The sequence below is a fragment of the Oncorhynchus mykiss genome, chromosome 27, assembly GCF_013265735.2.
Source record: "Oncorhynchus mykiss isolate Arlee chromosome 27, USDA_OmykA_1.1, whole genome shotgun sequence".
NCBI classification, from domain to species: domain Eukaryota; kingdom Metazoa; phylum Chordata; class Actinopteri; order Salmoniformes; family Salmonidae; genus Oncorhynchus; species Oncorhynchus mykiss.
Window position 1 is genome coordinate 46,147,048 of NC_048591.1, and position 24,442 is coordinate 46,171,489.

At 40.1% G+C, this 24,442-nt stretch overlaps 1 protein-coding gene across 2 annotated transcripts in view; it reads right to left on the bottom strand.

Moving 5' to 3' along the window:
- The window catches only part of cog6 (component of oligomeric golgi complex 6), a 185,037-nt gene that overhangs the window by 134,855 nt on the left and 25,740 nt on the right, over positions 1-24,442 (bottom strand). For both annotated transcript variants that reach the window (XM_036964969.1, XM_036964970.1), the window contains 3 exons: positions 12,784-12,978; positions 10,378-10,448; positions 9,317-9,410 (listed from right to left, as the gene is read on the bottom strand). In XM_036964969.1, coding sequence (XP_036820864.1) covers positions 9,317-9,410; positions 10,378-10,448; positions 12,784-12,978 — 360 coding nt within the window. The remainder of the gene's footprint in view (positions 1-9,316; positions 9,411-10,377; positions 10,449-12,783; positions 12,979-24,442) is intronic.

Consider the following 24,442-nt stretch of genomic DNA (forward strand, 5'->3'; position numbering starts at 1 on the left):
TTGTGTCAGAAAGGTAGACTTGTGATTGTCAGTATATAACACATTGTGTTGTGTCAGAAAGGTAGACTTGTGATTGTCAGTATATAACACATTGTGTTGTGTCAGAAAGGTAGACTTGTGATTGTCAGTATATAACACATTGTGTTGTGTCAGAAAGGTAGACTTGTGATTGTCAGTATATAACACATTGTGTTCTGTCAGAAAGGTAGACTTGTGATTGTCAGTATATAACACATTGTGTTGTGTCAGAAAGGTAGACTTGTGATTGTCAGTATATAACACATTGTGTTCTGTCAGAAAGGTAGACTTGTGATTGTCAGTATATAACACATTGTGTTGTGTCAGAAAGGTAGACTTGTGATTGTCAGTATATAACACATTGTGTTGTGTCAGAAAGGTAGACTTGTGATTGTCAGTATATAACACATTGTGTTCTGTCAGAAAGGTAGACTTGTGATTGTCAGTATATAACACATTGTGTTGTGTCAGAAAGGTAGACTTGTGATTGTCAGTATATAACACATTGTGTTCTGTCAGAAAGGTAGACTTGTGATTGTCAGTATATAACACATTGTGTTCTGTCAGAAAGGTAGACTTGTGATTGTCAGTATATAACACATTGTGTTCTGTCAGAAAGGTAGACTTGTGATTGTCAGTATATAACACATTGTGTTCTGTCAGAAAGGTAGACTTGTGATTGTCAGTATATAACACATTGTGTTCTGTCAGAAAGGTAGACTTGTGATTGTCAGTATATAACACATTGTGTTCTGTCAGAAAGGTAGACTTGTGATTGTCAGTATATAACACATTGTGTTGTGTCAGAAAGGTAGACTTGTGATTGTCAGTATATAACACATTGTTTTGTGTCAGAAAGGTAGACTTGTGATTGTCAGTATATAACACATTGTGTTCTGTCAGAAAGGTAGACTTGTGATTGTCAGTATATAACACATTGTGTTGTGTCAGAAAGGTAGACTTGTGATTGTCAGTATATAACACATTGTGTTGTGTCAGAAAGGTAGACTTGTGATTGTCAGTATATAACACATTGTGTTCTGTCAGAAAGGTAGACTTGTGATTGTCAGTATATAACACATTGTGTTGTGTCAGAAAGGTAGACTTGTGATTGTCAGTATATAACACATTGTGTTGTGTCAGAAAGGTAGACTTGTGATTGTCAGTATATAACACATTGTGTTGTGTCAGAAAGGTAGACTTGTGATTGTCAGTATATAGCACATTGTGTTCTGTCAGAAAGGTAGACTTGTGATTGTCAGTATATAACACATTGTGTTGTGTCAGAAAGGTAGACTTGTGATTGTCAGTATATAACACATTGTGTTCTGTCAGAAAGGTAGACTTGTGATTGTCAGTATATAACACATTGTGTTGTGTCAGAAAGGTAGACTTGTGATTGTCAGTATATAACACATTGTGTTCTGTCAGAAAGGTAGACTTGTGATTGTCAGTATATAACACATTGTGTTGTGTCAGAAAGGTAGACTTGTGATTGTCAGTATATAACACATTGTGTTCTGTCAGAAAGGTAGACTTGTGATTGTCAGTATATAACACATTGTGTTCTGTCAGAAAGGTAGACTTGTGATTGTCAGTATATAACACATTGTGTTGTGTCAGAAAGGTAGACTTGTGATTGTCAGTATATAACACATTGTGTTGTGTCAGAAAGGTAGACTTGTGATTGTCAGTATATAACACATTGTGTTCTGTCAGAAAGGTAGACTTGTGATTGTCAGTATATAACACATTGTGTTGTGTCAGAAAGGTAGACTTGTGATTGTCAGTATATAACACATTGTGTTGTGTCAGAAAGGTAGACTTGTGATTGTCAGTATATAACACATTGTGTTGTGTCAGAAAGGTAGACTTGTGATTGTCAGTATATAGCACATTGTGTTCTGTCAGAAAGGTAGACTTGTGATTGTCAGTATATAACACATTGTGTTGTGTCAGAAAGGTAGACTTGTGATTGTCAGTATATAACACATTGTGTTCTGTCAGAAAGGTAGACTTGTGATTGTCAGTATATAACACATTGTGTTGTGTCAGAAAGGTAGACTTGTGATTGTCAGTATATAACACATTGTGTTCTGTCAGAAAGGTAGACTTGTGATTGTCAGTATATAACACATTGTGTTGTGTCAGAAAGGTAGACTTGTGATTGTCAGTATATAACACATTGTGTTCTGTCAGAAAGGTAGACTTGTGATTGTCAGTATATAACACATTGTGTTCTGTCAGAAAGGTAGACTTGTGATTGTCAGTATATAACACATTGTGTTGTGTCAGAAAGGTAGACTTGTGATTGTCAGTATATAACACATTGTGTTCTGTCAGAAAGGTAGACTTGTGATTGTCAGTATATAACACATTGTGTTCTGTCAGAAAGGTAGACTTGTGATTGTCAGTATATAACACATTGTGTTGTGTCAGAAAGGTAGACTTGTGATTGTCAGTATATAACACATTGTGTTCTGTCAGAAAGGTAGACTTGTGATTGTCAGTATATAACACATTGTGTTGTGTCAGAAAGGTAGACTTGTGATTGTCAGTATATAACACATTGTGTTGTGTCAGAAAGGTAGACTTGTGATTGTCAGTATATAACACATTGTGTTCTGTCAGAAAGGTAGACTTGTGATTGTCAGTATATAACACATTGTGTTGTGTCAGAAAGGTAGACTTGTGATTGTCAGTATATAACACATTGTGTTGTGTCAGAAAGGTAGACTTGTGATTGTCAGTATATAACACATTGTGTTCTGTCAGAAAGGTAGACTTGTGATTGTCAGTATATAACACATTGTGTTCTGTCAGAAAGGTAGACTTGTGATTGTCAGTATATAACACATTGTGTTGTGTCAGAAAGGTAGACTTGTGATTGTCAGTATATAACACATTGTTTTGTGTCAGAAAGGTAGACTTGTGATTGTCAGTATAGAACACATTGTGTTGTGTCAGAAAGGTAGACTTGTGATTGTCAGTATATAACACATTGTGTTCTGTCAGAAAGGTAGACTTGTGATTGTCAGTATATAACACATTGTGTTCTGTCAGAAAGGTAGACTTGTGATTGTCAGTATATAACACATTGTGTTCTGTCAGAAAGGTAGACTTGTGATTGTCAGTATATAACACATTGTGTTGTGTCAGAAAGGTAGACTTGTGATTGTCAGTATATAACACATTGTGTTGTGTCAGAAAGGTAGACTTGTGATTGTCAGTATATAACACATTGTGTTGTGTCAGAAAGGTAGACTTGTGATTGTCAGTATATAACACATTGTGTTGTGTCAGAAAGGTAGACTTGTGATTGTCAGTATATAACACATTGTGTTCTGTCAGAAAGGTAGACTTGTGATTGTCAGTATATAACACATTGTGTTCTGTCAGAAAGGTAGACTTGTGATTGTCAGTATATAACACATTGTGTTGTGTCAGAAAGGTAGACTTGTGATTGTCAGTATATAACACATTGTGTTCTGTCAGAAAGGTAGACTTGTGATTGTCAGTATATAACACATTGTGTTGTGTCAGAAAGGTAGACTTGTGATTGTCAGTATATAACACATTGTGTTCTGTCAGAAAGGTAGACTTGTGATTGTCAGTATATAACACATTGTGTTGTGTCAGAAAGGTAGACTTGTGATTGTCAGTATATAACACATTGTGTTGTGTCAGAAAGGTAGACTTGTGATTGTCAGTATATAACACATTGTGTTGTGTCAGAAAGGTAGACTTGTGATTGTCAGTATATAACACATTGTGTTGTGTCAGAAAGGTAGACTTGTGATTGTCAGTATATAACACATTGTGTTCTGTCAGAAAGGTAGACTTGTGATTGTCAGTATATAACACATTGTGTTGTGTCAGAAAGGTAGACTTGTGAGTGTCAGTATATAACACATTGTGTTGTGTCAGAAAGGTAGACTTGTGATTGTCAGTATATAACACATTGTGTTCTGTCAGAAAGGTAGACTTGTGAGTGTCAGTATATAACACATTGTGTTGTGTCAGAAAGGTAGACTTGTGATTGTCAGTATATAACACATTGTGTTCTGTCAGAAAGGTAGACTTGTGATTGTCAGTATATAACACATTGTGTTCTGTCAGAAAGGTAGACTTGTGATTGTCAGTATATAACACATTGTGTTGTGTCAGAAAGGTAGACTTGTGATTGTCAGTATATAACACATTGTGTTCTGTCAGAAAGGTAGACTTGTGATTGTCAGTATATAACACATTGTGTTCTGTCAGAAAGGTAGACTTGTCATTGTCAGTATATAACACATTGTGTTGTGTCAGAAAGGTAGACTTGTGATTGTCAGTATATAACACATTGTGTTCTGTCAGAAAGGTAGACTTGTGATTGTCAGTATATAACACATTGTGTTGTGTCAGAAAGGTAGACTTGTGATTGTCAGTATATAACACATTGTGTTCTGTCAGAAAGGTAGACTTGTGATTGTCAGTATATAACACATTGTGTTCTGTCAGAAAGGTAGACTTGTGATTGTCAGTATATAACACATTGTGTTCTGTCAGAAAGGTAGACTTGTGATTGTCAGTATATAACACATTGTGTTCTGTCAGAAAGGTAGACTTGTGATTGTCAGTATATAACACATTGTGTTGTGTCAGAAAGGTAGACTTGTGATTGTCAGTATATAACACATTGTGTTCTGTCAGAAAGGTAGACTTGTGATTGTCAGTATATAACACATTGTGTTGTGTCAGAAAGGTAGACTTGTGATTGTCAGTATATAACACATTGTGTTGTGTCAGAAAGGTAGACTTGTGATTGTCAGTATATAACACATTGTGTTGTGTCAGAAAGGTAGACTTGTGAGTGTCAGTATATAACACATTGTGTTCTGTCAGAAAGGTAGACTTGTGATTGTCAGTATATAACACATTGTGTTCTGTCAGAAAGGTAGACTTGTCATTGTCAGTATATAACACATTGTGTTGTGTCAGAAAGGTAGACTTGTGAGTGTCAGTATATAACACATTGTGTTCTGTCAGAAAGGTAGACTTGTGATTGTCAGTATATAACACATTGTGTTCTGTCAGAAAGGTAGACTTGTCATTGTCAGTATATAACACATTGTGTTGTGTCAGAAAGGTAGACTTGTGAGTGTCAGTATATAACACATTGTGTTCTGTCAGAAAGGTAGACTTGTGATTGTCAGTATATAACACATTGTGTTGTGTCAGAAAGGTAGACTTGTGATTGTCAGTATATAACACATTGTGTTCTGTCAGAAAGGTAGACTTGTGATTGTCAGTATATAACACATTGTGTTGTGTCAGAAAGGTAGACTTGTGATTGTCAGTATATAACACATTGTTTTGTGTCAGAAAGGTAGACTTGTGATTGTCAGTATATAACACATTGTGTTGTGTCAGAAAGGTAGACTTGTGATTGTCAGTATATAACACATTGTGTTCTGTCAGAAAGGTAGACTTGTGATTGTCAGTATATAACACATTGTGTTGTGTCAGAAAGGTAGACTTGTGATTGTCAGTATATAACACATTGTGTTGTGTCAGAAAGGTAGACTTGTGATTGTCAGTATATAACACATTGTGTTCTGTCAGAAAGGTAGACTTGTGATTGTCAGTATATAACACATTGTGTTGTGTCAGAAAGGTAGACTTGTGATTGTCAGTATATAACACATTGTGTTGTGTCAGAAAGGTAGACTTGTGATTGTCAGTATATAACACATTGTGTTCTGTCAGAAAGGTAGACTTGTGATTGTCAGTATATAACACATTGTGTTGTGTCAGAAAGGTAGACTTGTGATTGTCAGTATATAACACATTGTGTTGTGTCAGAAAGGTAGACTTGTGATTGTCAGTATATAACACATTGTGTTGTGTCAGAAAGGTAGACTTGTGATTGTCAGTATATAACACATTGTGTTCTGTCAGAAAGGTAGACTTGTGATTGTCAGTATATAACACATTGTGTTCTGTCAGAAAGGTAGACTTGTGATTGTCAGTATATAACACATTGTGTTCTGTCAGAAAGGTAGACTTGTGATTGTCAGTATATAACACATTGTGTTGTGTCAGAAAGGTAGACTTGTGATTGTCAGTATATAACACATTGTGTTGTGTCAGAAAGGTAGACTTGTGATTGTCAGTATATAACACATTGTGTTGTGTCAGAAAGGTAGACTTGTGATTGTCAGTATATAACACATTGTGTTCTGTCAGAAAGGTAGACTTGTGATTGTCAGTATATAACACATTGTGTTGTGTCAGAAAGGTAGACTTGTGATTGTCAGTATATAACACATTGTGTTGTGTCAGAAAGGTAGACTTGTGATTGTCAGTATATAACACATTGTGTTGTGTCAGAAAGGTAGACTTGTGAGTGTCAGTATATAACACATTGTGTTGTGTCAGAAAGGTAGACTTGTGATTGTCAGTATATAACACATTGTGTTCTGTCAGAAAGGTAGACTTGTGATTGTCAGTATATAACACATTGTGTTCTGTCAGAAAGGTAGACTTGTGATTGTCAGTATATAACACAGTGTTGTGTCAGAAAGGTAGACTTGTGATTGTCAGTATATAACACATTGTGTTGTGTCAGAAAGGTAGACTTGTGATTGTCAGTATATAACACATTGTGTTCTGTCAGAAAGGTAGACTTGTGATTGTCAGTATATAACACATTGTGTTGTGTCAGAAAGGTAGACTTGTGATTGTCAGTATATAACACATTGTGTTGTGTCAGAAAGGTAGACTTGTGATTGTCAGTATATAACACAGTGTTGTGTCAGAAAGGTAGACTTGTGATTGTCAGTATATAACACATTGTGTTGTGTCAGAAAGGTAGACTTGTGATTGTCAGTATATAACACATTGTGTTCTGTCAGAAAGGTAGACTTGTGATTGTCAGTATATAACACATTGTGTTCTGTCAGAAAGGTAGACTTGTGATTGTCAGTATATAACACATTGTGTTCTGTCAGAAAGGTAGACTTGTGATTGTCAGTATATAACACATTGTGTTGTGTCAGAAAGGTAGACTTGTGATTGTCAGTATATAACACATTGTGTTCTGTCAGAAAGGTAGACTTGTGATTGTCAGTATATAACACATTGTGTTCTGTCAGAAAGGTAGACTTGTGATTGTCAGTATATAACACATTGTGTTCTGTCAGAAAGGTAGACTTGTGATTGTCAGTATATAACACATTGTGTTGTGTCAGAAAGGTAGACTTGTGATTGTCAGTATATAACACATTGTGTTGTGTCAGAAAGGTAGACTTGTGATTGTCAGTATATAACACATTGTGTTGTGTCAGAAAGGTAGACTTGTGATTGTCAGTATATAACACATTGTGTTCTGTCAGAAAGGTAGACTTGTGATTGTCAGTATATAACACATTGTGTTGTGTCAGAAAGGTAGACTTGTGATTGTCAGTATATAACACATTGTGTTGTGTCAGAAAGGTAGACTTGTGATTGTCAGTATATAACACATTGTGTTGTGTCAGAAAGGTAGACTTGTGATTGTCAGTATATAACACATTGTGTTGTGTCAGAAAGGTAGACTTGTGATTGTCAGTATATAACACATTGTGTTCTGTCAGAAAGGTAGACTTGTGAGTGTCAGTATATAACACATTGTGTTGTGTCAGAAAGGTAGACTTGTGAGTGTCAGTATATAACACATTGTGTTCTGTCAGAAAGGTAGACTTGTGATTGTCAGTATATAACACATTGTGTTGTGTCAGAAAGGTAGACTTGTGATTGTCAGTATATAACACATTGTGTTGTGTCAGAAAGGTAGACTTGTGATTGTCAGTATATAACACATTGTGTTGTGTCAGAAAGGTAGACTTGTGATTGTCAGTATATAACACATTGTGTTCTGTCAGAAAGGTAGACTTGTGATTGTCAGTATATAACACATTGTGTTGTGTCAGAAAGGTAGACTTGTGATTGTCAGTATATAACACATTGTGTTGTGTCAGAAAGGTAGACTTGTGATTGTCAGTATATAACACATTGTGTTCTGTCAGAAAGGTAGACTTGTGATTGTCAGTATATAACACATTGTGTTGTGTCAGAAAGGTAGACTTGTGATTGTCAGTATATAACACAGTGTTGTGTCAGAAAGGTAGACTTGTGATTGTCAGTATATAACACATTGTGTTCTGTCAGAAAGGTAGACTTGTGATTGTCAGTATATAACACATTGTGTTCTGTCAGAAAGGTAGACTTGTGATTGTCAGTATATAACACATTGTGTTCTGTCAGAAAGGTAGACTTGTGATTGTCAGTATATAACACATTGTGTTGTGTCAGAAAGGTAGACTTGTGATTGTCAGTATATAACACATTGTGTTCTGTCAGAAAGGTAGACTTGTGATTGTCAGTATATAACACATTGTGTTGTGTCAGAAAGGTAGACTTGTGATTGTCAGTATATAACACATTGTGTTGTGTCAGAAAGGTAGACTTGTGATTGTCAGTATATAACACATTGTGTTGTGTCAGAAAGGTAGACTTGTGATTGTCAGTATATAACACATTGTGTTGTGTCAGAAAGGTAGACTTGTGATTGTCAGTATATAACACATTGTGTTCTGTCAGAAAGGTAGACTTGTGATTGTCAGTATATAACACATTGTGTTGTGTCAGAAAGGTAGACTTGTGATTGTCAGTATATAACACATTGTGTTGTGTCAGAAAGGTAGACTTGTGAGTGTCAGTATATAACACATTGTGTTGTGTCAGAAAGGTAGACTTGTGATTGTCAGTATATAACACATTGTGTTGTGTCAGAAAGGTAGACTTGTGATTGTCAGTATATAACACATTGTGTTGTGTCAGAAAGGTAGACTTGTGATTGTCAGTATATAACACATTGTGTTGTGTCAGAAAGGTAGACTTGTGATTGTCAGTATATAACACATTGTGTTGTGTCAGAAAGGTAGACTTGTGATTGTCAGTATATAACACATTGTGTTGTGTCAGAAAGGTAGACTTGTGATTGTCAGTATATAACACATTGTGTTGTGTCAGAAAGGTAGACTTGTGATTGTCAGTATATAACACATTGTGTTGTGTCAGAAAGATTAGTTCCTAAACCAATTTACTGCCCCTTCACTGAGACCAATGACCAGTCTAGCTAGCAACAATTCATGGTAAACTGAATCAAAGGCATTTGATAAATCAACTTTAATCCACATTAATGCACTTTTTAATCAAGTGCATTAATGATTTCATATATATATATATATATAAAGGTGTGTGTGGTGCTTACTTGTAGAGAACAGGGCGGTCCTGCAAGGCCTCCATAGCCTGACTAAGCACTGGACTGATGTCACAGGACTCCTGGGTCAGACCACGACACTCGTCTAGAGAGAGAGAGAGAGAGAGAGAGAAAAGAGAGAGAGACAGAGACAGAGACAGAGACAGAGAGAGAGAGACAGAGAGAGAGAGAGAGAAGAGAGAAGAGAGAGAGAGAGAAGAGAGAAGAGAGAAGAGAGAGAAGAGAGAAGAGAGAAGAGAGAAGAGAGAAGAGAGAAGAGAGAGAAGAGAGAGAGAGAGAGAGAGAGAAGAGAGAAGAGAGAAGAGAGAAGAGAGAGAAGAGAGAGAGAGAGAGAAGAGAGAGAGAGAGAGAGAGAGAGAGAGAGAGAGAGAAGAGAGAGAGAGAAGAGAGAGAGAGAGAGGAGAGAGGAGAGAGACAGAGAGAGAGAGAGAGAGAGAGAGAGAGAGAGAGAGAGAGAGAGAGAGAGAGAGAGAGAGAGACAGAGACAGAGAGAGAGAGAGAGAGAGAGAGAGAGAGAGAGAGAGAGAGAGAGAGAGAGAGACAGAGAGACAGAGAGACAGAGAGACAGAGAGACAGAGAGAGAGAGAGAGAGAGAGAGAGAGAGAGAGAGAGAGAGAGAGACAGAGAGAGAGACAGAGAGGGAGAGGGAGAGGGAGAGGGAGAGAGAGAGAGAGAGAGAGAGAGAGAGAGAGAGAGAAAGAGAAAGAGAGAGCGAGATTAGAATGTGTCAGTACTTAAATGCTAAATCTCGCAATATGGGGTGAATCCTACCTAGGTCCACGCATCAACGTCAATGGGAGACTAAGTGAACACGTTAGCATTAGGTTAGAATTCAGTCCATGAACCCAGTCGGTGTATGAATGAATGAGAGGATGGATGAATGAATGAAAGGATGGATGAATGAATGAGAGGATGGATGAATGAATGAGAGGATGGATGAATGAATGAAAGGATGGATGAATGAATGAAAGGATGGATGAATGATTGAGAGGATGGATGAATGAATGAGAGGATGGATGAATGAATGAGAGGATGGATGAATGAGTGCTCACTCTGTGTCCAGCGGTAGAGCTGTTCGTAGGACGTCTCCTGTAACACAGCCATCTGCTCCATGATGTCCAGCCTGGATGGGAGACACGTTTAACAACCGGAATAAGAAAAGGCATATTACAATTGAGTTTCACATACAGGGCATTCGGAAAGTATTCAGACCCCTTGACTTTTTCCCCACATGTTGTTACGTTACAGCCTTCTTCTAAAATGGATTAAATAAAAAATAAAAATCCTCAGCAATCTACAAACAATACACAAAATGACAAAGCAAAGAAATTGGTTTAGACATTTTAGCTAATTTATTCAAAGTAAAAAGCAGAAATACCTTATTTACATAAGTATTCAGACCCTTTGCTATGAGACTCTAAATGGAGCTCAGGTGCATCCTGTTTCCATTGATCATCCTTGAGATGTTTCTACAACTTGATTGGAGTCCACCTGTGGTAAATTCAATTGATTGGACTTGATTTGGAAAGGCACACACCTGTCTATATAAGGTTCCACAGTTGACAGTGAATGTCAGAGCAGAAACCAAGCCATGAGGTCGAAGGAATAGTCCCCAGAGCTCCGAGACAGGATTGTGTCGAGGCACAAATCTGGGAAAGGGTGCCTAAACATTTATACAGCATTGAAGGTCCCCAAGAACGCAGTGGCCTCCAAATGCAAGAAGTTTGGAACCACCAAGACTCCTCCTAGAGCTGGCCGTCTGGCCAAACTGAGCAATCGGGGGGAGAAGAACCCCGATGGTCACTCTGACAGAGCTCCAGCGTTCCTCTGTGACGATGGCAGAACCTTCCAGAAGGACAACAATCTCTGCAGCCCTACACCAATAAGGCCTTTATGGTAGAGTAGCCAGACGGAAGCCACTCGTCAGTAAAAGGCACATGACAGCCTGCTTGGAATTTGCCAACAGGCACCTAAAGACTAAGACCGTGAGAAACAAGATTCTCTGGTCTGATGAAACCAATATTAAACTCTTTGGCCTGAATGCCAAGCATCACGTCTGGAGGAAACCTGGCACCATCCCTACGGTGAAGCATGGTGGTGGCAGCATCATGCTGTGGGGATGCTTTTCAGTGTCAGGGACTGGGAGACTAGTCAGGATCGAGGGAAAGATGATAGCCTGGTTCCTCTCTAGGTTTCTTCCTAGGTTTTGGCCTTTCTAGGGAGTTTTTCCTAGCCACCGTGCTTCTACACCTGCATTGCCTGCTGTTTGGGGTTTTAGGCTGGGTTTCTGTACAGCACTTTGAGATATCAGCTGATGTACGAAGGGCTATATAAATAAATTTGATTTGATTTGATGAACGGAGTAAAGTACAGAGAGATCCTTGATGAAAACCTGCTCCAGAGCGCTCAGGACCTCAGACTGGGGCGAAGGTTCACCTTCCAACAGGACAACGACCCTAAGTACACAACCAAGATAACATAGGAGTGGCTTTTGCACAAGTCTCTGAATGTTCTTGAGTGGCTCAGCCAGAGCCCAGACTTGAACCCGATCGAACATCTCTAGAGAGACCTGAAAAGAGCTGTGCAGCGACGCTCCCCATCCAACCTGACAGAGCTTGAGAGAATCTGTAGAGAAGAATGGGAGTAACTACCCAAATACAGGTGTGCCAAACTTGTAGCATCATACCCAAGACGACTCGAGGCTGTAATCACTGCCAAAGGTGCTTCAACAAAGTACTGAATAAAGGGTCTGAATACTTATGTAAATATGATTTTTCAGGTATCAAATTATCAAACATTTCTAAAAACCTGTTTTTGCTTTGTCATTATGGGGTATTGTGATGTCATTATGGGGTATTGTGATGTCATTATGGGGTATTGTGATGTCATTATGGGGTATTGTGATGTCATTATGGGGTATTGTGATGTCATTATGGGGTATTGTGATGTCATTATGGGGTATTGTGATGTGGTTATGGGGTATTGTGATGTCATTATGGGGTATTGTGATGTCGTTATGGGGTATTGTGATGTCGTTATGGGGTATTGTGATGTCATTATGGGGTATTGTGATGTCGTTATGGGGTATTGTGATGTCATTATGGGGTATTGTGATGTCATTATGGGGTATTGTGATGTCGTTATGGGGTATTGTGATGTCATTATGGGGTATTGTGATGTCATTATGGGGTATTGTGATGTCATTATGGGGTATTGTGATGTCGTTATGGGGTATTGTGATGTCATTATGGGGTATTGTGATGTCATTATGGGGTATTGTGATGTCGTTATGGGGTATTGTGATGTCATTATGGGGTATTGTGCGTAGACTGAGGTAAAACAAAAACAAAAAAACAATTGAATCCATTTTAGAATAAGGCTGTGAAGTAACAAAATGTGGTAAAGGGGAAGGGGTCTGAATACTACAGAGTGCTCTGTATATACAGTTTGTCTCTCACCCTGCAGTCTGCTGGTTGGTCCTCAGGAGAATCCTGACGTCTTCATGGATGTTCTTCACTCTGCTCAGAGCCTTGAAGAAGTCCTCCGTGACGGGTGCGTCTCTTACCCCTCGTAGTGTGTCCATCTCTTCAGAGGACAGCTGGAACTTAGACAGGAAGGCCTGAGCCACCTGGGACCGCACCTCTAAACGATGACTGGGAGGAGATAACGACAATTTTAGACTTCGTAAAAGAGGGTGTGTGCGCAGGCTTTAGTTTCAGCCCAGCCTTAACACACATCTGGTTCCGCTGAGCTAATCAGGAGGGAGGGGGCCTTGATGATCACAGTTGATTAGTTCTGGCTGGACAAAAAGCCTGCACACACTCTGGGATCACGGAAACAAAGAAAGAAAGGAGAATGAGTCAGTGTGACCAAGGAGGAGTAATGTTTCAAACTAACACTAGGTGGCAGTCACGCACCTTTAATAGCCGCACAACCTTTGACACTGGCTGAATTACAGTAGCAGGAGGTGAAACAGTGGCTGAATAACAGTAGCAGGATTTGAAACAGTGGCTGAATTACAGTAGCAGGAGGTGAAACAGTGACTGAATTACAGTAGCAGGAGGTGAAACAGTGACTGAATTACAGTAGCAGGAGGTGCAACGGTGACTGAATAACAGTAGCAGGAGGTGCAACAGTGACTGAATTACAGTAGCAGGAGGTGAAACAGTGACTGAATTACAGTAGCAGGAGGTGAAACAGTGACTGAATTACAGTAGCAGGAGGTGAAACAGTGGCTGAATTACAGTAGCAGGAGGTGAAACAGTGGCTGAATTACAGTAGCAGGAGGTGAAACAGTGGCTGAATTACAGTAGCAGGAGGTGAAACAGTGGCTGAATTACAGTAGCAGGAGGTGAAACAGTGGCTGAATTACAGTAGCAGGAGGTGAAACAGTGGCTGAATTACAGTAGCAGGAGGTGAAACGGTGACTGAATTACAGTAGCAGGAGGTGAAACAGTGGCTGAATTACAGTAGCAGGAGGTGAAACAGTGGCTGAATTACAGTAGCAGGAGGTGAAACAGTGGCTGAATTACAGTAGCAGGAGGTGAAACAGTGGCTGAATTACAGTAGCAGGAGGTGAAACAGTGGCTGAATTACAGTAGCAGGAGGTGAAACAGTGGCTGAATTACAGTAGCAGGAGGCTGAATTACAGTAGCAGGAGGTGCAACAGTGACTGAATTACAGTAGCAGAAGGTGAAACAGTGACTGAATTACAGTAGCAGGAGGTGAAATGGTGACTGAGACGGAGAAAAGAATAATGGGAATAGAGAAAGAGCAACACGACACAGAGAAAGATTCTGGCCAAGTCTAGGACACAATCAGCAACGACAAAAAAAAGAGCAGGTCCACTGTGTTTCAATGGTTCCCTAGTGCACTACTTTCCACCAGGGCTCATAGGGTAGTGGTCAAAAGTAGTGCACTACTTTCCACCAGGGCTCATAGGGTAGTGGTCAAAAGTAGTGCACTACTTTCCACCAGGGCTCATAGGGTAGTGGTCAAAAGTAGTGCACTACTTTCCACCAGGGCTCATAGGGTAGTGGTCAAAAGTAGTGCACTACTTTCCACCAGGGCTCATAGGGTAGTGGTCAAAAGTAGTGCACTACTTTCCACCAGGGCTCATAGGGTTGTGGTCAAAAGTAGTGCACTACTTTCCACCAGGGCTCATAGGGTAGTGGTCAAAAGTAGTGCACTACTTTCCACCAGGGCTCATAGGGTAGTGGTCAAAAGTAGTGCACTACTTTCCACCAGGGCTCATAGGGTAGTGGTCAAAAGTAGTGCACTACTTTCCACCAGGGCTCATAGGGTAGTGGTCAAAAGTAGTGCACTACTTTCCACCAGGGCTCATAGGGTAGTGGTCAAAAGTAGTGCACTACTTTCCACCAGGGCTCATAGGGTAGTGGTCAAAAGTAGTGCACTACTTTCCACCAGGGCTCATAGGGTAGTGGTCAAAAGTAGTGCACTACTTTCCACCAGGGCTCATAGGGTAGTGGTCAAAAGTAGTGCACTACTTTCCACCAGGGCTCATAGGGTTGTGGTCAAAAGTAGTGCACTAATGTAGGGAATGGAGTGCCTTTTGGGACACGTCCCTATCCCTGTGGCTTCCTCCAAACAATAGGAACCACGGCAACCACCCTAGTCAGGGAGGGAACTCTGTCACAGTCCATGATGACAACTCTGGGCCTCTCTTTCTCCCTCTGTCCAGCCCATGATGACAACTCTGGGCCTTTCTCTCTCTCCCTCTGTCCAGTCTATGATGACAACTCTGGGCCTCTGTCTCTCCCCCTCTGTCCAGTCCATGATGACAACTCTGGGCCTCTCTCTTCCTCCCTCTGTCCAACCCATGATGACAACTCTGGGCCTCTCTCTTTCTCCCTCTGTCCAGCCCATGATGACAACTCTGGGCCTCTCTCTTTCTCCCTCTGTCCAGCCCATGATGACAACTCCGGGCCTCTCTCTTTCTCCCCCTCTGTCCATACCACCTAGCTTCTCTCATTGTCCCCCTCTGTCCATACCACCTAGCTTCTCTCTTTCTCCCCCTCTGTCCATACCACCTAGCTTCTCTCTTTCTCTCCCTCTGTCCATACCACCTAGCTTCTCTCTTTATCCCCATCTGTCCATACCACCCAGCTTCTCTCTTTCTCCCCCTCTGTCCATACCACCTAGCTTCTCTCTTTCTCTCCCTCTGTCCATACCACCTAGCTTCTCTCTTTCTCCCCCTCTGTCCATACCACCTAGCTTCTCTCTTTCTCTCCCTCTGTCCATACCACCTAGCTTCTCTCTTTCTCCCCCTCTGTCCATACCACCTAGCTTCTCTCTTTCTCTCCCTCTGTCCACACCACCTAGCTTCTCTCTTTCTCCCCCTCTGTCCATACCACCTAGCTTCTCTCTTTCTCTCCCTCTGTCCACACCACCTAGCTTCTCTCTTTCTCCCCCTCTGTCCATACCACCTAGCTTCTCTCTTTCTCTCCCTCTGTCCATACTACCCAGCTTCGCTCTTTCTCGCCCTCTGTCCATACCTCCCTCTCTCGTTCTTCCTCTATCCCGTTCCCCCTCTCGTTCTTCCTCTCTCCCATTCCCCCTCTCGTTCTTCCTCTCTCCCATTCCCCCTCTCTTTCTTCCTCTATCCCATTCCCTCTCTCGTTCTTCCTCTCTCCCATTCCCTCTCTCGTTCTTCCTCTCTCCCATTCCCTCTCTCGTTCTTCCTCTCTCCCGTTCCCCCTCTCGTTCTTCCTCTATCCCGTTCCCTCCATGTTTCTCTCCCATTCCCTATCTCGTTCTTCCTCTCTCCTGTTCCCCCTCTCGTTCTTCCTCTATCCCGTTCCCTCCATGTTTCTCTACCATTCCCTCTCTCGTTCTTCCTCTATCCCGTTACCTCCATATTTCTCTCCCTTGCACTGAAACCCTACCCAGCTCTACAGATCCAAATCCCCACCCTGTCTAAGTTCAGCCACAGCGTGGACCGTATAACGTTATATTACAGAGAAATTAAAATTCTCGTCTGCTTCCTTTTCCCTTAATAGCACGTTTCACAACCAGAAACCAACTTTAACCTTTAACCTTTCGGTTACTAGTCCAACTCTCTATCCACTAGATGTTATGTTTATATCTGAAAAAATAAAACCTTTAGGCCTATATTAGTCAACCAAATTATGAAATATTCCAATGCTATTTAATATCTAAATATTGCTGGAGGGGGTTCCCCCAAAGGAACTGGGAAGTATGATGTAATATCCTGCGGCAGAGTGAGTTAAAGGGGAAATAACTTCACCAGATGAGTTGCATTTTGAATTCAGGAGACAAGTCTGGAACCATTCTATGGAAACCAATATCTAAGGTACATCTCTCTAAAAACATAATCTGGGTCTATATCTCCCTAAAACATAATCTGGGTCTATATCTCTCTAATGTTACATCATCTGGGTATATATCTCTATACTGTTAGATCATCTGGGTCTATATCTCCCTAAAAACATAATCTGGGTCTATATCTCTCTGTTACATCATCTGGGTCTATATCTCTATACTGTTAGATCATCTGGGTCTATATCTCCCTAAAAACATAATCTGGGTCTATATCTCTCTGTTACATCATCTGGGTCTATATCTCTATACCGTTACATCATCTGGGTCTATATCTCTATATAATGTTACATCATCTGGGTCTATATCTCTATAATGTTACATCATCTGGGTCTATATCTCTATACCGTTACATCATCTGGGTCGATATCTCTCTAATGTTACATCATCTGGGTCTATATCTCTATACTGTTACATCATCTGGGTCTATATCTCTATATAATGTTACATCATCTGGGTCTATATCTCTCTAATGTTACATCATCTGGGTCTATATCTCTCTAATGTTACATAATCTGGATCTATATCTCTCTAATGTTACATCATTTGGGTCTATATCTCTACATAATGTTACATCATCTGGGTCTATATCTCTATATAAGGTTACATCATCTGGGTCTATATCTCTATACTGTTACATCATCTGGGTCTATATCTCTATATAATGTTACATCATCTGGGTCTATATCTCTCTAATGTTACATCATCTGGGTCTATATCTCTACATAATGTTAATCATCTGGGTCTATATCTCTATGTAATGTTACATCATCTGGGTCTATATCTCTATACTGTTAAATCATCTGGGTCTATAGCATCATCTGGGTCGATATCTCTATATAATGTTACATCATCTGGGTCTATATCTCTATATAATGTTACATCATCTGGGTCTATATCTCTATATAATGTTACATCATCTGGGTCTATATCTCTATATAATGTTACATCATCTGGGTCTATATCTCTATAATGTTACATCATCTGGGTCTATATCTCTCTAATGTTACATCATCTGGGTCTATATCTCTATATAATGTTACATCATCTGGGTCTATATCTCTATAATGTTACATCATCTGGGTCTATATCTCTCTAATGTTACATCATCTGGGTCTATATCTCTACATAATGTTAATCATCTGGGTCTATATCTCTATATAATGTTACATCATCTGGGTCTATATCTCTATACTGTTAAATCATCTGGGTCTATAGCATCATCTGGGTCGATATCTCTATATAATGTTACATCATCTGGGTCGATATCTCTATATAATGTTACATCATCTGGGTCGATATCTCTATATAATGTTACATCATCTGGGTCTATATCTCTATATAATGTTACATCATCTGGGTCTATATCTCTATATAATGTTACATCATCTGGGTCGATATCTCTATATAATGTTACATCATCTGGGTCTATATCTCTATATAATGTTACATCATCTGGGTCTATATCTCTATATAATTGTTGGACTTCAGGCTATTACACACAGCTTTGTTCTGTGACATCCAATACTTCCTTTAGTCAGGTACAGTTTAAGGATTCTTTCTGTGGAGGTTCTCTCTAGGATGTCATGTCTGGGAGTGATGAGACATTCCTGAACCTGCTGAGGCATCAGCCCCGGAAGAGGGGATACTTCTCTCCCTCCCATACTAGAAACTTCTAGAAGGTACGTGTGTATATTCTCTCTCTCTCCCTAAGGGAAAGCTTAGAGAGACATCAAAAGTTACCGCAAAAGTTAACGCATGAGACAAGTGGAGGACAGAGGAGCCTCTTAAAGAATAAGTTACAGGTCTGTGAGAACCAGAAATCTTGCTTGTTTGTAGGTGACCAAATACTTATTTTTCCACCATAATTTGCAAATAAATTCATTAAAAATCCTACAATGTGATTTTCTGGATTTTTTTCTCCCATTTTGTCCGTCATAGTTGAAGTGTACCTACGATGAAAATTACAGGCCTCTCTCATCTTTTTAAGTGGGAGAACTTGCACAATTGGTGGCTGACTAAATACTTTTTTGCCCCACTGTAGGTCTACTACATCAACATGATATAGGTCTACTAGACAACATTATACAGGTCTACTAGGCTACTATGTGTCTAATCCTGGCTTCAAGAGTGCCACCTGCCGACATCTCTATTGTAAGTTTTTACAAGTGTAAAATAATGTTGTTACAAGAGTAACCTAATTACATTGGTGTAAGAGCAACTAAATGTAAGAGGTTCTCTCTTCAATCCCCAACTTCATACTGGCTTGTACCGTAAATCATCAACTGTCATTGTTACTACCTCTGTGTGTGTGTGTGTGTGTGTGTGTGTGTGTGTGTGTGTGTGTGTGTGTGTGTGTGTGTGTGTGTGTGTGTGTGTGTGTGTGTGTGTGTGTGTGTCTCCATGCATGCCCTCACAGAGGTCCCAACCTAATTAACAGTATCAGATAAGGAATTGCTCAGGCATCTCCGACAACAGTACAGTCAGCCAGCATATAACCTCCCCCATCACACACATGCCAAGCCAACCGTATACTGCTGTCGTCCACAATGTGTACGCAGCTTAACTACCAGACCTACGCTAGGGCCACGTGTTAACCTACCTAATGATGTAGGTCTACTACATCCACATGATATAGGTCTACTAGACAACATGATATGGGTCTACCACATCCTATAGGTCTACTACATCCACATGATATAGGTCTACTACATCCACATGATATAGGTCTACTACATCCGCATGATATAGGTCCACCAGGCCACATGATATAGGTCCACCAGGCCACATGATATAGGTCCACCAGGCCACATGATATAGGTCCACCAGGCCACATGATATAGGTCCACCAGGCCACATGATATAGGTCTACTACATCCACATGATATAGGTCTACTACATCCACATGATATAGGTCTACTACATCCACATGATATAGGTCTACTACATCCACATGATATAGGTCTACTACATCCACATGATATAGGTCTACTACATCCGCATGATATAGGTCTACTACATCCACATGATATAGGTCTACTACATCCACATGATATAGGTCTACCAGACTACATGATATAGGTCTACCAGGCCACATGATATAGGTCTACTACATCCACATGATATAGGTCTACTACATCCGCATGATATAGGTCCACCAGGCCACATGATATAGGTCCACCAGGCCACATGATATAGGTCCACCAGGCCACATGATATAGGTCCACCAGGCCACATGATATAGGTCTACTACATCCACATGATATAGGTCTACTACATCCACATGATATAGGTCTACAACATCCGCATGATATAGGTCTACTACATCCACATGATATAGGTCTACTACATCCACATGATATAGGTCTACTACATCCACATGATATAGGTCTACTACATCCGCATGATATAGGTCTACTACATCCACATGATATAGGTCTACTACATCCACATGATATAGGTCTACCAGACTACATGATATAGGTCTACCAGGCCACATGATATAGGTCTACCAGACTACATGATATAGGTCTACCAGGCCACATGATATAGGTATACTAGGCTACATGATATAGGTCTACCAGACTACATGATATAGGTTTACCAGACTACATGATATAGGTCTACTAGGCTACATGATATAGGTCTACTAGGCTACATGATATAGGTCTACCAGACTACATGATATAGGTCTACCAGACTACATGATATAGGTTTACCAGGCCACATGATATAGGTCTACCAGGCCACATGATATAGGTCTACCAGACTACATGATATAGGTCTACCAGGCCACATGATATAGGTCTACCAGACTACATGATATAGGTCTACCAGACTACATGATATAGGTTTACCAGGCCACATGATATAGGTTTACCAGGCCACATGATATAGGTCTACCAGACTACATGATATAGGTCTACCTGACTACATGATATAGGTTTACCAGACTACATGATATAGGTCTACCAGACTACATGATATAGGTCTACCAGACTACATGATATAGGTTTACCAGACTACATGATATAGGTCTACCTGACTACATGATATAGGTCTACTAGGCTACATGATATAGGTCTACCAGGCCAGATGATATAGGTCTACCAGGCCAGATGGTATAGGTCTACTAAGCTACATGATATAGGTCTACCGGGCCACATGATATAGGTCTACCAGGCCAGATGATATAGGTCTACTAGGCTACAAAGGCTGGCTGGCTCAGCTACACACGTCGATCTCCAACAGACTGTCCAATGCTCTAAAGTTTCTATCCATCTGATGCTTTGATTCATAAAAAACAGTTTTTTTTAGTTTAATGTGAAGGCACCGTCAATGCTAGGCCTGCAGAGAAGCGCTACAGTTATTAGCCTGTACATTTATATGACTGCATAAACAGAAATAAGTGAAACACAGCGCCCGTCCCGATTGCCATCCTATTTCCTTTAGAGTGCATCACTTTTGATGAGGTCCCCATAGGCCTCTGGACAAACGTAGTGTACTACACCTTAAAAGTTCATTTGTGGAATTTCTTTCCTTCTGAGGCCAAATCAGTTGTGGTCGGTAGGGCCTTCCATCGTGAAGCCGGTTGAGAGAATGCCAAGAGTGTGCAAAGCTGTCATCAAGGCAAAGGGTGGCAACTTTGAAGAATCTCAAATATAAAATATATTTTGATGTGTTTTAACACTTGTTTTTTTTGGTTACTACATTATTCCATATGTGCTACTTCATAGTTTTGATGTCTTCACTATTATTCTACAATGTAGGAAATAGTCAAACTGAAGAAAAATCTGACTGGTACTGTTTGTGTTTTTATATTATATATATATATATATATATATATATATATATATATATATATATATATATATATATATATATATATATATATATATATATTATGTGTTTCCACCTTTATTAACCCTCCTAACCCTACCACCCCTCTCCTAATTGGAGTAAACTAATTAACTCTTCTACTTCCATCTTATACATACCATATTCAGCTAAAGTCAGAAGCTTAAATACACTTAGGTTGGAGTCATTAAAACTCGTTTTTCAACCATTCCGCAAATTTCTTGTTAACAAACTATCGTTTTGGCAAGTCGGTTAGGACATCTACTTTGTGCATGACACAAGTCATTTCTCCAACAATTGTTTACAGATGGATTATTTCAGTTATAATTCACTGTATCACAATTCCAGTGGGTCAGAAGTTTACATACACTAAGTTGACTGTGCCTTTAAACAGGTTGGAAAATTCCAGGAAATGATGTCATGGCTTTAGAAGCTTTTGATAGGCTCATTTACATAATTTGAGTCAATTGGAGGTGTACCTGTGGATGTATTTCAAGGCCAAGCTTCAAAGTGCCTCTGCTTGACATCATGGAAAAATCTAAAAAAAATCTGCCAAGATCTCAGAAATAAAATGATTGACCTCCGCAAGTCTGGTTCATCCTTGGGAGCAATTTCCAAACACCTGAAGGTACCACATTCATCTGTACAAACAATAGTAGACAAGTATAAACACCATGGGACCACGCAGCCGTCATACCAATCAGGAAGGAGACACGTTCTGTCTCCTAGAGATGAACATACTTTGGTGCGAAAAGTGCAAATCAATCCCAGAATATCAGTAAGGGACCTTGTGAAGATGCTGGAGGAAACAGGTACAAAAGTATCTATATCCACAGTAAAATGAGTCCTATATCGACATAACCTGAAAGGCCGCTCGGCAAGGAAGAAGCAACTGCTCCAAAACCGCCATAAAAAAGACAGATATGGGCGGTTTGCAACTGCACAAGGGGGACAAAGATCGTACTTTTTGGAGAAATGTCCTCTGGTCTGATGAAACAAAAATAGAGCTGTTTGGCCATAATGACCATCGTTTTGTTTGGAGGAAAAAGGGGGAGGCTTGCAAGCCGAAGAACACCATCCCAACCGTGAAGCACGGGGGTGGCAGCATCATGTTGTGGGGGTGCTTTTCTGCAGGAGGGACTCGTGCACCTCACATAATAGATGGCAGCATGAGGCAGGAACATTATGTGGATATATTGAAGCAACATCTCAAGATGTCAGTCAGGAAGTTAAAGCTTGGTCGCAAAGGGGCCTTCCAAATGGACAATGACCCCAAGCATACTTCCAAAGTTGTGGCAAAATGGCTTAAGGACAACAAAGTCAAGGTATTGAAGAGGCCATCACAAAACCCTGACCTCAATCCCATAGAAAAATAGTGGTCAGAACTGAAAAAGTGTGTGCGAGCAAGGAGGCCTACAAACCTGACTCAGTTACACCAGCTCTGTCAGGAGGAATGGGCCAAAATTAACCCAACTTATTATGGGAAGCTTGTGGAGGGCAACCAGAAACATTTGACCCAAGGTAAACAATTTAAAAGCAATGCTATCCAATACTACTTGAATGTATGTAAACTTCTGACCCACTGGGAATGTGATGAAAGAAATAATAGCTGAAATAAATCATGAAATTTCACAAAACAAGTTGTGTTTTGTAGGCAGGTCCAAAAGTAAATAGAGAAACGGACTAAAGAATTAAATCAGATAGATTTTTCAATATAGACAGGTATTTACCTTTCCATGGTAGCAAGACCGTATCCATTTTTGCAAACGTTCTATAACAATGTATTGGAGAGGGATCATTTCTTTCTTCCGGGATATGAATACCGAGAATGTCCACTTCACCGTCAGGCCATTTTATCGGTAATGTAAAAGTTAAAAAAAAATGTGTGATCCAATACATAATAAAGTACACTTAGAAAGGTATCTTGGCAATTCTACACAGTTTGGCACGGAGCTGAGAGACAATTGCAGTTTTAAAGCTAATTTCCCTTTTGCCTGTTCCTCTGCTAAAAACATTATAACAAAATCAATGGGCGTGTGCGCTGGTTTATGACTGGTTTACGGAGTTTTCAATTCTCCCTGACAGTCTAGCTTGTATTTGACTGTTAGATGATAAAAATAGATATAGTTCAATGTCTTTTCTGCATGCTTTCTATTTGGTTTAGGTCGTTCAAGATAGCATGCTAACTGTTCCTGTACACTTTCAGTCATTGCGCTAACGCTAGCTAGCATCGGCTCGTGAAACTATCTTTTAATTCCTTCATACTCGACTCAAACCTAATTTATTTTATCCAGAATGGTATTCTGTTGTAGCAAGTGATATTCATAAAATAATTATTTTTCACAACAACAAAAATATCAGACCCCCTCCAGTACCTCCCCTCGGGGGGCCCAGACCCTAGTTTGAAAACCTCTGCATTAGAATCCATTACGGACCATTTGAAAGGCTAGCTGGGAGAAGTGGCCTTCATGAAGAGATTAGTTAGCCACGCACTGATGACCATAGAGTTCAGTCAAAGCCGATAGCATCTCTCACAGACAAAGACCACATTCATAGCTTTCACCTCATTAGTAGAGTACAGTGTGTGCGTGCGTGTGTGTATGTGTGTGTGTGTGTTGGGCCGGTAATGAGGCTCAAGTGTCATTGTACAGGTTTGTCAGCAAGAATCTGGAGGTCCTGAATGTGATGGCTGTCCTGCTTACTGAATACAGACAATCGCTCTTCTACTGTTATTGACCTAGAGCAGGGGTGTCCAACTCATTTAGCCCAAAGGGGTCGCATTCCATCTTCAACTCATTTAGCCACCAGGGGTCGCATTCCGTCTTCAACTCATTTAGCCACCAGGGGTCGCATTCCGTCTTCAACTCATTTAGCCACCAGGGGTCGCATTCCGTCTTCAAC